We start from the raw sequence: 16,134 nt of genomic DNA on the forward strand, positions 1-16,134 counted from the left end.
TTTGAAAGTACCCCCAAAAACGCCATCGCGAGAAAGGCTAATCAGATAGACTTATCAGACTAGACTTTAAATTTCTTCTTGGAGCGCTGATATTTTCAATTCATTAATTCATTTTTATTCATTTCTATAAACTTACTGCATACTACAAAAACAATATATACACAAGCAAATGACAAAAGATCTCCAAATGGCCCAACAATGTGAATTACCCAGGCGAAGTATAATATACAATCATTAAAGAATATATACTGTTATAAACAGCCATCTTAATATTCGATGGTAAAGATCTTTGAGTTTTCTGCCAGCATTAAAACTCACATTACCTACTAAAGGCCTACCCAATTTTACCTTTTTGAATTTCATTGCAAAACGATAATATTCAGGTCCAGAATTTAAACTTTGTTCTGCCTCTCGCTGACCTGGTTCGGATTGACTTCTTTCCCTTAGTCGAAGTCAAATCTGAACCTCGCTAATAAATGTTTCCTGGCTACATTAAATTAATACCGTAGCTAATGTTTCTCGCGCGAACCAGGGGTGGGAAGCTCCCCCTTGCTTTTACCCAACCATGAAATCTGCTTTGTGCAACGCTAGAAGTGCTGCCAACGAGATTCAAGAAAAGCTAAGTTACACAGAGTCACAGACGGTGTTTTGCAAATATCTGGTATGCGGCAGTACAGCAGTACGCTTTCGCAAAAATCTTCCCCTCCTGCCTTTGCATCGTTCCGGCTTCCCTGATTACAATGATAGTCCTCAAAACATTTCATTATATAGAAACAGCCTTTAGTCTAAAATAGAATTGGATGGGACTAGAGGGACTTCCTATGTGAGCGACGCAGAATTTCGTTGATAGAAGCGCATTCTTCTAAGACATACTGGCTAATATAGATCTACTGTATGCGATTTTTACTTTCCACAGTTTGCCTTAGCAAGATACTGAATCTCACTGTCGGAAAGAGCGTAGTTATACATTAAAAATTCGTCTGTGGCGCCATTCAGGTACTCCTTTTCGTAAAAATGGCGACCAATACCGGCAAAATGTCCCCAATCCTGGGATAAGAGTCCCGTGCCGGATTTTTCTTTAATTAATTTCCCACCAGTGTAAACCTTGGCGAGCATTGATGTTGAGTCATATGTTGCAGTCACGTGTGTCCAATTTCGCGCGGGAATTATGGGTATAGTCTCTATTCTAAAAATAGATTTGCCTTTCTCGTCATTGTGCGACCAGATAACTTTGCCGTTGTCAATAGCAAAATTGTACTGATCGTCTTTATGCTCAGAACGACTGCCAATGGTGTTGAAAAGCTGGTGGTGACCCCTATGAAGCAAATGGACAGAATGAGGTTTTCTCTCAAAATTCACAACAGATAAAATACATAATGACCTGTGAATCAATGGTTCATACACATTTATAATTATAGAAAATATAAAAAAACACCCTCAAAGGTATTTTACTCTTGCTGTGTCAATTGCTACGAAATTTCGCTACAACACTTCGCTTCAACAGTTAGACTCTACGAAAACCAATTCAGAACGAATTCAGATATATCTAGCCAAAAACAAATATATCCATTCTAGATTCCTCTATAAAAAGAAGAATTTACATCTATTTATATATAATATAGATTTATCGGAACGCCTGGGAGGAAAGATTTGAGAGAAAACCACAAAAAATTGCAAGTTAGTTTAAAATAAAGTAAGAAAAGGTTTAGTGGAAAGGTTATGATTCATTATAAGTCAACCTACTTAGTCACTCCAACACTGAACTGACTAATATGTGCATGCAATAGACCTCATCTTAATAATTACCTGTTTGTATTTAACTTCATCCATGTAGCTAACGTGATTGCGTTCAAAGGTTTCCCTTTGAACCGCTGACCATCGATGTCGATCTCACCGTGACTCATGTTCATACCCAGTCCACAAATACCTGGCATATCCGAAAGAGTTAAATTTACCAGTTTGCCATTATTGCCTAGCCCCGACTGGTCCAGGGTGAAAAGTCCTTGGCCTTTCTCAAATCCAAAATGCAGTACAACTCGATGCGAGTTACACGTTTGGCTGAGAGACTGAATCTCAGCGGCAGGCAGTGCTTTGCCAAAAATGTAAAATTCGTCGATAATACCAAGTAGTGGTTGACTTTCGATCCATTGACCGCTGTCCGACATGTCATACAGTTTACCAATCACGACTTTGCCACTCCAGTCCTGTAAATAGTTTTAAAAAATGTAATTATATGTGGACTTATTAAGGGTCGCTAGTACCTATGAAACAAGATATGATATAGATTTCCGATGGTCTATTTATATACAACTGGATGTTCAGAGCGATACCATATTTCTTCACTAGACTGACCCTTTCTCTTAAACAAACCGTCTTATAGCTTATGGACATTTCCTAGCGAACTATATTTACTTATACTCCAGTTTTCGTACCTGTGATAAAGCTCCACCCCCAAGACTGGTTTGGGAATTCTTCAGCTGACCATTGATATATATCTCAGCTTTACGAGTCCTGACATCGTACGTCGCACAGACATGTGTCCATACACCGGGCTGAATAATTGCTTCTTTAGTTTCAACGCTAAAAATTGTCTGAAACAAAAACCCATTTAAGCTTACTATGTAATCGTTATGGTATCGAATTGAAAGAAAAATCTCCAAAATAGGCTAAACAAGTATAGATACTCCAGAGGACTAAACGGCTAAACCCAACACTTTGAAAAAGGTGAATTTTTACCACTGAAGTCCAATAATACGTTTGTACGTGGTGTATTTTCGAGAATTATTTTTATAGCTTTTACTTCTGATATTTTTTTATTTGTAATTATATGGTCACTGCAAGGTTTTTTTCTTTGCAGGATCATGAGACCTGAAAATGTGATTGCATTTAGGAGTGTTTAATTAATACAACTTACTTGTGACATTGTGTTTCTATGAAACCATCTGACGGACCCTGCATTGATTTGGAAATGATATTGACCGTGTTTATTTCCAGGATTCTTAGGATTCGTAGTCATGAATATTTCTTGATCCCCCTGGATGTTGTCTAGCTTCAACCATAACATGACGGTGATACCGAACAATGGACGCCGTATCATCGCTGATCCCTTTATGCTTATGTCACCTTGACAAAAAACATTTTAATTAATTTCAAAGTTCACTGATAAAATGTTTTTAAAAGTAAAGAGACTAGATGTTGTGGTACCATTACAATTTAGAAGTTGAGACATTCTTATACGCCGAGGCATTAAAATAATTTTCAATATATAATTATCTAATACGATTTTGTGGCACTTCACTCGATGTAGGTAAATTCTAAAGGTTTTTTAGGGGGCTTAATTTCGAGTTGAATTATACACAACTCAATTGAAGCCAAGAACAGTTGAGAAAAATTAGTCATCGTATAAGCTAGGTTCGATTCCTGCCGGACGACCAGTTGACCAATTCTTCTTAACTGTTCCTGGCTTGAATTGAGTTTTGTGTGATTCCACTCTCTTTAATGCGTTCATCGCATGAATATTGAACGACATTTAATTTGACCCTGATCAACCTGTGCTAAATAGCATACCTTGGTTTAAGCGAAGTCCACTACCACAATTCCCACTTGCTTTTGTGACCTGCGCTAGACTGCTAACTGAAGCATCGATGCTATTACCAGAATCATCAAACACAATATTACCAGATTGCCTTTCAAAACTATAGTACACCAATTGGAAACCTTTGCTGCCTAAAAATTGAAAGTTAAGCTTGATTGATGTTCTGGTACTGTAAACTACGGAAATATCCCAAAAACGTGGTTAATGTTATCATATGTTAAAATTATAATTATAAAAATATTAATGTTAAAATTTCATAGTTAATGACCTGCAGCGACCTCCACATTTCGAGCACGTTGGTTTCACTTCTAAGACTTACCTCCACTATTCCCACCGAAGTTACATTTACCAAACAGGTTTTTAACTTCAAATGGCGTTAGTGCGCGATTGTACGCCATTATCTCATCAATATACAGCATATCCCCGGCCAGCCCCGTGTGCATCCCAAAACCTGCTTGTCCGTCCCAGTCCTCTGAGAGTGATCCCGTCCCAGGAGCTTCCTTGACCAATACCCCATTGATATATATCCCTGCTTTGCTGCTTGTTGAAGAGTACGTCGCTGCGAAGTGAACCCAGTTTCCTGTCAGCATAAGAAAGTAATGATTGAGTATATAAACTTAATTATACACGTCATACCACACAACCCTACGACAAATTACATGACCTTGTCTCCAATTTGAAAACAAATATTGTATGGGAAGCAATATTCATACTAACGTGGCAATATCATGGCTCCTGACTTCACTTCAAACACAATTTGATCATATTCATTTCGATGTCTCCATAAAACGGACCCATCATTCACACTTAGTTCATACTGGTTCTTCGTATGCATAGAATGTCCTCCAATGGTCTCAAACAGTGTATGTCTGCCTTCAACGGTCGTAAAGTTCGCCCAGAGGGCAATAGTAACAGCGTCTGTTGGCTTGTTTCGAATTGTCTTACCATCCAGTTTAATAATTCCTGTGTTACTTGGAACCTTTAAGCCCATACCACAGGTACCATTGACAGCTAAGGGAATTGATAAACAGAAAAAAAAGAATCTTGAGTTCGTCTTGTTGCCATAAATAGTAGCTCTTAATTAGACTGTCGTGGCTTTTAAATATGTTTTAGCATATTAATTTTAGGGTTAGGCGCCACAAATTCCCGGTCCTTAGGGCAATTTTGGGGGGCTTTACTCAGGCACTGTCTTCCTAAATTTTTCTCATGTGCTTAAATTATTTCGGGAGTCGTGTCAGCATAGGATCGGAAAATATTGAACTCTTTGCTCCGCCCCCTGAGATGAGAAGTCCTGGGCCAAAATATAGGCGCTCCAAGCTGGGTATGATCCCATTATACAGGGTCAGTGTATTGTAGGGAAGCACGTTTATTGGTAATAAAAAGATTACACTAGATTAGTTATTCGGTGAATCTTGCCCAGTTTAACCGCAGACTTTGCAAAAACGATTTACATACTGTACCTAATGAGGGCATCAGAGGGGTGATACCCATGATAGAAGCATCGTTTTTCAGACCAGACGTGTCCAACGAAACATTTCCCATATCTTTCTCAAACGCTAGATGAAGTATGACGCTGCTTTTCGCTCCACTGCATTTTGACATGAGGTTCTTAATTTCCATTTCTTTTAACGTTTTATTGAAAATATAGAATTCATCGATATATCCACGCAAGTCTTTCTCTCCTTCTTCAGTACCGATACCTAAATCCCAAATGAAAGTTTTTTAAATGTTCATTGCATGACCTAAACCTAGTCAGCAAGCTACTTTCGCTGGTTTTGCGATTCGTTTTATACAGTAGAAGGAAACGATTCCGATTCGATTCTAATTGCTTACTCAATTGATGAAACGCTTATAAGGAGTTTCAGAGGAAGAGGTAAGATTCTCATCGAAAAGCGAAGTGCACGATTATCTGCGAAAGAAATATTTGCCGGAAATTGCATTTTTCGAGCCACAAATAAAGAGCCACATTTTAAGTCTCTGGTGAATGACAGGGTTGAGTTTCCCCTTAAGACATTGTCGTTCAAAGCTACATATATATACCAAGCGATGTACTCTTCTGTTAAGTCATTGTTTGCAGGATAGAATCTATTCAACGAGAATTCTGTTTACTAATAATATTTATTGCTACCAATTAACCACAGTGGAAGTACTTACCAACGTATTTCTCCCAATCAGTAGATAATGGTACGCCCGGGTCCTTGACAACTTCTTTCGTTAGTGCACCATTAATAAATACTTGAGCGGTTCCTGTTACTACAGTATATGTCACTAAAACATGATTCCAGGCACCTGCGGTCAGTACTGGCTCATCCGTAGCAACACTGAACAATGTGTTTCCCAATGAATTGCGATGAAACCAAATCAATTTCCCATCTTGAACTTCCAAACGGTATTGCACTAGAGGAATAATTATAGTGTAATATGCACAGAGAAATAAGAGATCAGAGATGTCAAGCTGTGGCGGGGGGACAGCGGAGCTAGAAGTTAATGTGAGGGGCGAGGTTCCAAAATTACCTGCAGAATTATTATACGAACAAGTAAAAAATTTCGAATAAAATTTTGTATACGAACTTCGCCTGCAGACTGTGTTCTCTGTGAGCTGTACGTCAACCCCCTATAAAAAATGTTCTCCGCCCCTATTTTTGGGTTGGTAATCATCACAAAGCAAGTGAAAATTGATGTAGTTTTTAATACAATATGAGAAAGACATCAATACAAAACAATTATTACTCCGAGAAAGAAGATATCGTATGATTGAATTCACTTCGACAGTGTGGCTCAATCACATTGCATATAGTAAATTCATTAATTCGAATTTTGCGACTCAAATACACCACTCAGTTAATATCGCTTATTTAATACAGTCTAAAATCGTCTTAATACTTCCGCGTGAAATTCTGTCTTTGTAAAACAAAAAAGTGGTCCGTTTGACATGACAAGTGACTATCATGCTTACTCATTTTAGTTCTTCATCTACTCACGTTTTTGGTGCTTAGAATGACCACCAATGGTTTCAAACAGATGCAATAATCCATTAACTCGTAACAACTTGATCATGAATGCTATTGTAACTTCTGACTGAGGAATTCCTCGAAACCCTTTGCCTTGTATATTAATGTTTCCACCTAAAAGCTGAGCACATACTCCACAACTTCCTTCAACCTTGGTAACCGTTGCACCATGATTTAATGTTGCATTATTGTTCTCCATAGAATTGTCTAAAATACGACTTCCAATGTAGCGGTCAAAGCCTAGGTACAGAACGCAGTCTTTGTTGCCTGAAATAAAATAAGTATAATTTTAAATGAATTGGATCAACAATAATAATAATGATTTACGATTTCCTAAACGATAATTCACTAGTTTTTGTCTTCACTAGGCAGAAATTTTTTTGCATAACGTGTTAAGGAGGCCAACTATTGATGCAATATGGAAACCGAAATATAAGCTCTTCTATACACTGTCCGAGCACGTTTGGAGAGTTTGGAAGGATATTAATTGAAAAATAGAGAGAGGCTGTCATAATATATTAACTAAAAGACATGAACGTAAATGTTGTTAGCCCTTAGGGGGGGGGGGGGAAAGGTTGAAAAAGTTGGTTGATTTGACTGGATGGACCAAGGTGTGTGAAAGTTTTCCTTACTTCACGATTTAGTATTTTACGCATCTATAACTATGCCGCGGAAAAAGTCAGCATTAAGACCTCTTTACCTCGATAGAACAGTAAATCGATAAGAAGAATTAATTAGTCCTTTCCCAATCGAGCAGGGTACTAGGTCAGTAGGTCTAGTCGCGAACCGTAAAGCATCTATGGACTGTTTGGAGGGACAGGAAATATAAGTCTGAAATAATTTGTCCCTCCAAACAGTCCATAGATGCTTTGCAGTTCGCGGCTAGACCTAGTACCCTGCTCGATTGGGAAATGGCTAATTTAGCATTTAGCAAAACGTCGAGCCTGAAACAACAGCAGAAAGGTCGCGTCTCGGTGCACAAGATCGTGAGAGAATTGACTATTTAGAAGTGGAGGAAAGCACAATATTTTCGCCCTTTCCCGGAAAATTGTCTGTATGTGGGGGGGGGGGGGGATATCTCCTATCTAAACCCCTCTCCCCGCGGATGTGTTAACGACTTAAACGCTGTTGAACTGCGAATGAGTTAAACCTAAATCATTTGAGCAACTTAAACTGGATAGTGTTAGCTAATCAAACAAACCAAAATATAACGTACCGTTGAGTCCAGCTCGTGACAAACAAAAGAGCGTTGAAAATACTAAAAATAATTTGTCCATCTCTCAGGCTATCTTTTATCAACCTTATCTAATAAGAAACAAAGACGAGCTAAGAGTTGGATAACAAATCTAATACACACAGTGTGTGACAAGAGAAAATGAAGGTGTTTGAAGGACAGAATATCTGGATACTTAATTTCCAATTATCTAAAGAAAACTCAAATAGCTAGTTATATTTATTCAGCCATATAGGTACAATGAAACAAATTCTGGTTAAAAAAAGGTTTCAATAACAGATCTGACTCAATTAGTATACACTTTCGCTCTTCATGTTTAGACGAACATGACAAATAGTCAATACCTCAACAGTTAATAAATTGCGAGGTAATGTAGTAACAAATGACAATTGTAGCCAAATAATTATCAATATAAAGTTATTCATGTAAAATATGTATTCATCCACTTCGGCCATCAACGACTGCCAAAATCAAACATGTTTGATAGCCAGTTTTATCTTTCTGAAATAAACTCTAGCCTGCGTTAAAGCGCTGTATAGTATATACTTCGTACTCTACTGACCTTTGATCTAATACTTAATGCGATACAATGTCACTAAATCTTTTGAATATTCGGCTATTTCGGATCCAGCATATGCTATGTCTATAATCATTCATTTCCTTCCGTTTCATGCATTTAATTTAAACATTATAAGAAACTGAAGAACACCGCAACAAAATGTACAAGTCTGAAATAATTGTTTAGCATGAAACTGCTAAAGTCTTACAATACGACGTGCACTCATTTATTAGTAATTACCCTTAATTACAAATGATGAGGAATCAATGTTTTGCACTTACAATTTTGGCACTTTGTTGAATATCCGATTAAACAATTCCTTCCAATTTTCATAACCACTGATAATTAGGCAGCATATCAGAATTTTTCATCTGTGTCGAGTATAACGAACCAGCATCACTTCAGATTATCATCTTGCTCACGCCGGCTCATGTTGTTTGCAGTCCAAATCCACCTGCAGTGAATACGAGTCTGACAATGAATCCTCGAAATATATCCTGAAGATTGTGTATAAAACGGTTGATAAATGTCTTCAAAAGTACAAATTCGATAAAATAATTCCCAAATCGAATAATTTTCAAGAGAAGGAATTCTTTGACGATGTTTTCAAAAATTTAATCAAGCGTAACAGGTACCAAAAGTTACGTCAGCTTAAAGCATTTTCCGGTCTTTTTATTTAGTTTAACTGTGTCCATTGATATATTCAAGTTTCTAGTTTCATTATCAAGATATTTATATCTATAAAATCAGGGTTTTTTGGATTTTGACTACAAAAGCGAGCTATAGGGCCGTATCGAGAACATTCTGACTGGGGGATGTTCTCCAATAATATAAAGACGAAGTTATGTTATTGTCATTGAGATGAATAAACCATGTTTTCATCTCAATGATCTTCATCTGAATGTATTACAATAACTTCGAAACTCATGATTTATACTAAGGAAGCCTCTTGGCTGATTTTGGATATCATGATTCGTAAATTTACGAAAATGTAATTAAAAGAACCAAGACAAAATGACAAAAATTGGAGAGTGTTTTGATCAGGAAAGCATCCATAAAAGCAGAAATTTCCGTTTCGGCAAATGTGCTTGCATGGTTTACCGGCGACATTCAGTTGTGATCAATACATATAAAATTATTATAGTAGCAAGAAAACTCGAATCCCAAATGTAATAAACATCAACAAACTCTAAGGAAGTTCAAAGAAACACCACGGAAAAAAATAATAATGAATTTCTATTTTCTAACTATTCTAATAATCTAATTTGCAGATTTACGATGTAGTCAGGAGGCAGTCTCCAAAAATGTGATTATTTAAGGGTTTCGCTACACTTTTTGAGTAGAAGCTGGCAACATAGCTTAAAATTTTCGTCTGGTCGCTCTGATCAAGAATATCGCTGTTGCCACTCTCAACTCTTGCTAGTTTGGCCGCTAGAGGCCGTTTTCCCAAGGCCCTCAACATGAAAAAAAGGCTGAACTATAAATATTCGTAAAATCGCGAGCAATAGCTGTCAGACTCCCGAATATTCTATACAGGGTGTATCAAAAAAAATGTCCCAAATGTAAAATTTCCGTTTTTCAGGATATTTTGCAGAATTTGGCAATTTTTTGTGTTCCTAGAGATAGTTAAGACTTATCTGGTATATATACCTAGGCCAAGTTTGGTTTTTCATTAACAAAATTATGTTACCGGGGGGGTGGTTCCTTTCCACTGATATTGAGAGGGCTTGCGCGCGAAAATGCGAAGCTGAAATTGAGATATTATTTAGCTGTCTAAAAGTAGCAAAGCTTTTTAATAAACTGTCAAAGTTTCAGGAAAAATAATGCAAACTGGGAGCAACGCGCGACCCCTAAAAGTGACAAATATTTCATTGCGCGCAGTGGATTAAATGCATGGTTGATTTTAGCGTGACCGATCTCATGCAAGGCTGTGCAAATGAATAAATTAAAGCGAGAAACTGAACAAGAAGACGAAGCGATTTAATAACAAGATTTTTATTCTTGATGTTAATCCTCAACATTTCTACCATTTCTTTCTAAGCAAACTGCGGCTCGTCTGAGCATGGTAAACACTGAACGGCGAACCACTTTGTCTGTCCTGCCTCAAATTATCCATTTCGTTCGAAATTCTTTCTTGCAAATCGCCTACGCTACCACCGGCAAATCTAGGCGAATGGACAGACAAATGGTTCGCTGTTCAGTGTTTAGTATGCTCAGACAAGCCGCAGTTTCCTTAGAATGAAATGGTGAGACATGCTGAGATTAACATCACGAATAAATCGCTTTGTTTTTGTGTTCAGTTTCTCGCTTTAATTTATTCATTTGCCCACCTTGTATGAGATCGGTCACGCTAAAATCAACGATGCATTTAATCCACTGCGCGCAATGAAATATTTGTCATCTTTAGGGGTCGCGCGTTGCTCCCAGTATGCATTATTTTTCCTGAAACTTTGACAGTTTATTAAAAAGCTTTCCTACTTTTAGACAGCTAAATAATATCTCAATTTCAGCTTCACATTTTCGCGCGCAAGCCCTCTCAATATCAGTGGAAAGGAACCACCCCCCGGTAACATAATTTTGTTACTGAAAAACCAAACTTGGCCTAGGTATACCAGATAAGTCTTAACTATCTCTAGGAACACAAAAATTTGCCAAATTCTGCAAAATATCCTGAAAAACGGAATTTTTACATTTGGGACATTTTTTTTGATACACCCTGTAGTATAAATAATTGCACTTATTAAGTCTACTTGGATTAAGAAATAAAGGAAGTGTCACGTGACTGGTGACGTGTTTTGTTAATTTACTTGTAACAATGGAGGATTAGTAGGAATTACACGGACAGACTCAGCAAGAGATCGTTGGTGTTTGACGTACAATGAGAGAGCCCAGTTGTCGGAGGATACAAAAGCTATGTTTGACGTTGGCAGTAAGAAGGGAGATGAACATAAGGATAATTATAGGGAAAGCGAGAAGATGTCGCGACCAAGAAGATGTCCTTAAGCTGGTTTTTCAGTTCACGAAATACGAAGTGTTCCGTCAGACAAACGAATTAGTTGTAGTTACGACAGGAGATGTTGCAAATGATAAGATTAAAGAAGATCTGCTGAAAGCTCAACAAACCGGACAGTCAATTATCAAAGAGTTCGTAGAAGACAGGATTATCGAGAAGAAGATTAAATTCCACGACAGCATCAAGCAACAGAAATTACAAACTTTTGAAAAGCTGTATTCTGTCCCAGTATCAGTAGATAAAGGCAAGACCATCTCCATTAAGGCAGATCGAGATTTATTAAGAAGAGTGGTAGTAGCCATAGAATCCGGACGCGACGTAGATGTCGACATCCTGTTACAAAGAGAACTTTCACCCATTCCTTTGTCTTTAGCTACATTTGATGGAAAGTTAAGGTGTGCATCCAGCAAGGCTGACTTAAGTAACATTTTGCAAAACAATGATTCACAGAGTCAGGTTCCTATCAATCTGGATAAAACATGTTGTATCATTGATGCGATGGCTGCTGTGCAATCTCTAGCAAATCGCTCTGGGGCAAAGACTTTCGGCGAGTGGTGTGACAATTTCCTTAAGTACGTTGTTTCTAAGTTTTCTGCTAACTGCACACGAGTTGATGTCGTATTCGACCGATACCTAGATAACTCGATCAAAGGGGGAACACGAGCAAAACGTTAAGGGGGTAAGAAGAGCGGGATTCGAAGAAACGTAGAGAAGAGGGAGCAGAAGATTGGCAACTGGGAAACATTTATTGTTGTTCAGGAAAACAAGGCGAGTTTGGCCAATTTTCTGTCCACCGAGATAAAGCAAAGTTTCTGCCCGCATCCGACACGCGAGTTGGTCCTTAGCGGTGGGTTCAGTGACATATTTCAAGTATGGTCATCAGATGATACTAAAGATCTGTCGAGGCTGGCATCAAATCGCGAGGAGGCTGACACAAGGATTGTGTTGCATGCAGGAGATGCGACTCTTCATGGCTATCTGCAAATCAATGTTGTCTGTCGTGATACAGACGTCCTTGTTCTCTTATTAGGGAGATTTAGCATGAGGACGTGAACGTCAAAGACGACGTGAAAATGGCGAGTAAATGGCGTGGCATGTCCATATTTGGGTGCATCACGCCATTTATTCGCCATTTTTACGTCGTCTTTGACGTTCACGTCCTCATGCTAAATCTCCCTATTGGCACACAGACAACTTCTCTGCCAAGCAATCTCAATCTGGATGTTTTCTGGGACAACCAAACGAAAGCGACACATCCCAGTCCACAGTATTTCATTGTCAGAAGAGAAGCGAAAGTCTCTGCTAGCATTTCACCCCATAAGTACCGGTTGCGACACAGTTAGCCAATTTGCTGGAATTGGCAAGCAAACGGCGTGGAAGATATTTGAGACCCATCATCATCTGCTTCAACATCTTGGCGACGGTTTACCAGAGAAGAAAGTGTAATGATTTATGGTTTTTATGCAAATCATCATTATTATATTATTTAAAACGTAATTAGATCTCCCAAACGGACTTTTCATATCAATTTACAAAAATATATACAACGGGTTAAAATATATTTAAAATTATTATATAGCTTTTCAAAATCCTCTATTCTGATTGGTTCACGAGCGGTCCGTAAAAACCCTTATTATATGCATGGGGTATTTTACTGACAAAATAAAACACTCGTAGAACTCATACGCCATTACAACCGGGGTACAGTGCAAATATTTTCCGTATGTCACGTTTAGCGGTGACATAACGAGTTTCAAAAATTTACCCACCATTTTCATTGTTGTTGTTGTAAGAATGCAAATGGTGTTTGGTTCGTATAAAAAACGAAATTAACGTTAGAAATACAAATTAAAACACTTAAAACTTAAAAGACAGTTCAGATAAGTAAAATTTATTCGACTTTTAAAGTTTAAGCTATATAACTTAAAAAAAAAAATATTCGCTTTTATAATGGTCTTTCGCGGCGTCTTACTTCCACTGATCTGAAAAAATATCAGTGCTTACTTGTCGTCTTTGTGTGTATTTTTGTCTCTGATTTTACTCCATATAATATGGATTTTATGTTCTCGTGTCAAAAATAGTATTGTTTTTCTGTACGGGAAAGTATTGCCTTCCTTTTATCGCACAGACCTCGCTCCTTTGTCTGTACGAAAAAACTCAGGGCCGGCCATACTTTCCAGTACACACAGACCTCGCAAAAAAGTAGTTAGCTGACCTCACGCTTGGTCAATAATCAGTTAATATTTACATAAATTAGAATAAAATATTCTGCTTCAACTTCTTTTTAAAAGGTATAAAGTTGTTAATGGCATCTAAGTCGTTCCAACACTTAGTTGCTCGAAATTTAAAAGTCCTTTGCCCAGATCTCGTTTTGGAAAAAAGTATGTCTAATTAATTCACATTGTAGGTTACGCTATCGTGGATACTGGAACGGGTAAAAAATTACTGATATATATCGGCTTTGTGAATCTTGGTGTCATGAATACCATTACGATATTTAAACAATGTTAATAAGTCTGTAACTTAATCCTAATGCAAAGTTTTGCACTAGCTAATTGTAGTTTTTTAATGTTGATGATTCGGACGTGTTGGCCCATACTGTGAAACATTAAAATAATTTACTTTAAACCAGTGACTCTATACTTCAAGATTTCTTCATTAAAACACTCTGACATAACTTCGACATGCATGTTGATACCAACAAGGTTATATGTTCATCATATGATAGTACATCATGATCAAGGACAACACCATTTAGCGGAAACGACGACATTTAAATTCTCACTCTATAGTTTCAATGCGTTGCGGTTGTCTTGTTCCAGTTATCAAGTACTAGTATTTAGTTTTACCGGGGTAAACTGGAAGTCTAATTCACAGCACCAACGTGCGACCTCTAGCAGGTTTTGTCTCATCGTTCCTAAAGCTAAGTATGTGATGTGCCTACATTGGAAAATTTATGTAACAGGATTCTATGATCGATGCTATCAAAAGCCTTCGAAAGGTCTAATGCCGTTAAGATTTTTTTACCTATTGTTTACAGAATCGTATCGGTTACGCAAAGATAAAGGCCATGTGGACAAACATCATTTGGTCATAAATGCAGCAGAGAATGCCAGATCTGCTGTATTAATACTATTCAGCTTGTCAAAGTGCAAAGTGGTTCTGCTCTATGGGCTGGCTTTGAGAGGTCTTGGACGTTATTTCATATTTGAATTTCGCTAATGGCAATGCTACAAAACGATTAATTTACATTCAAAGTAAGGAGTATGTCTTTTTCCCAATCTCATTCAGGACACATGAATTTTGATAGGAACTTTCAGAGACATGGCACGAGTAAGATGATTGAGATATCATGCACCATTACAATCATGGTAGAAACTTACAAATGTGTCTTGAAATGTGTCCCCCGGTTCTTTAGTTGACCTCATCTTGAATGACTTGATCAATACTTGTTACTGACGGGTAATAATAAAAGCTCTGCAACACAATAACAAATCAGATTTAGTGTTTCAGTGTAACTATCCAATCAAATTACAGGAGAAAATGGCACAAAATTTTATTATTTTGAATTTTTAAATGCCCCGCAAAATGTCTAGACAAAAATGAAGGTTACTCGCATTTTACACCGTTTACGGTTCTTTCAGCCAATAAATCGTTTTGAATTTGTATGATTTTTTGTATGATTTTAAAATGAATATAAAGAGGAAATTCCACTTCGTGTCGTGCAATTTTGGTGTGAAATCAAACTTGTGATCACAAATCAATTTTGCAATCACGCGTTTGATTTCACACCAAATTGCACTCCACTCAGTGCAATTACCATCATTAATACTACACTTACACAGAACTCTGAAGTTATTCCAACTATTCACGTTCAGTTAGGATGTTTATAAAACTACTTAGTGTTTTAAAGCCTGCTTCGACTTTGATGAACATTTGAAACCTACATTTGAAATATGCATACAATCCAGAGCAGGGAATTTTTACACTCCTCTTTATATCAGGCAGGTTAAGCTGTCAGCTTTGGTGTCAGTTGGTTGGAATAATTCAAGTGATCGCAGAGATTCTGATGACTAGTTTTGAATTTGTAATAAACATGGCGTAGCCAGCCTGACAATCATTGTTTTCACAGTCAATGAACACCAAAATATTAGCACAGCATGACTAAATAAGCGGGATGACTGCGCTACTAAATGTATTATTTTAAGAATTGATAGGCTGATTTTAAATGGCATTTCTTTTTCGAATTCCGTGTTAAATATTTAAAAAAAAAAGTTTTTTGTCTTTTAATGAAGACAATTTGTCTTCATTAAACGAGAGTTAGACAATTAAAATTAGTTACGCACTTCCGGCTGTAATGCAAAATTATACAAAATTTGCCAACTTCACATGGCTATATTTTCCGTATTTTACAACGTTTAACAGCAAGACTTGACAGTTTAACTAATTTTAGAATGTGTTCTTTCCAAAAATGGCATTTTTCTACAGACCAGACAAAATTGATCTATAGCACATACAACCATTGAAAAATATATATATACCGCATAAATTATAATATAGATTATAATAACTATTGATTTACTTCTTAGCGTACTATAGAATCCTACCAATATTTAATATATCTCATGCACTAAAAGAAATGATACTATCATTCATCATTACCAAGGTTGTTTGCAGCCTAATCTTCTTCGTCGCATGCGAAATTTTCAAACTTTGTAAAGA

General features: G+C 37.2%; 1 protein-coding gene across 6 annotated transcripts in view; it reads right to left on the minus strand.

The window, feature by feature from the left end:
* Positions 1-5: 5 nt before the first annotated feature.
* Positions 6-16,134, minus strand: part of LOC114521193 — a 36,552-nt gene continuing 20,423 nt past the window's right edge. For 3 of the 6 annotated variants that reach the window (XM_028541614.1, XM_028541615.1, XM_028541613.1), the window contains 13 exons: positions 14,796-14,889; positions 8,681-8,853; positions 7,823-7,911; positions 6,577-6,873; positions 5,750-5,992; positions 5,056-5,295; positions 4,313-4,606; positions 3,915-4,175; positions 3,568-3,726; positions 2,915-3,123; positions 2,433-2,591; positions 1,807-2,204; positions 6-1,315 (listed from right to left, as the gene is read on the minus strand). In XM_028541614.1, the coding sequence (XP_028397415.1) occupies positions 904-1,315; positions 1,807-2,204; positions 2,433-2,591; positions 2,915-3,123; positions 3,568-3,726; positions 3,915-4,175; positions 4,313-4,606; positions 5,056-5,295; positions 5,750-5,992; positions 6,577-6,873; positions 7,823-7,883 (2,733 nt within the window). In that variant the 5' untranslated portion in view covers positions 7,884-7,911; positions 8,681-8,853; positions 14,796-14,889 and the 3' untranslated portion in view covers positions 6-903. Of the gene's footprint in view, positions 1,316-1,806; positions 2,205-2,432; positions 2,592-2,914; positions 3,124-3,567; positions 3,727-3,914; positions 4,176-4,312; positions 4,607-5,055; positions 5,296-5,749; positions 5,993-6,576; positions 6,874-7,822; positions 7,912-8,680; positions 8,897-14,795; positions 14,890-16,074; positions 16,096-16,134 lie in introns of those variants that run through there. The other 3 variants (XM_028541617.1, XM_028541616.1, XM_028541619.1) reach the window with 3 other exon arrangements.

Source organism: Dendronephthya gigantea, unplaced genomic scaffold, assembly GCF_004324835.1.
Source record: "Dendronephthya gigantea isolate DGI-Jeju-01 unplaced genomic scaffold, DenGig_1.0 000019F, whole genome shotgun sequence".
Classification (NCBI taxonomy): Eukaryota; Metazoa; Cnidaria; class Anthozoa; order Malacalcyonacea; family Nephtheidae; genus Dendronephthya; species Dendronephthya gigantea.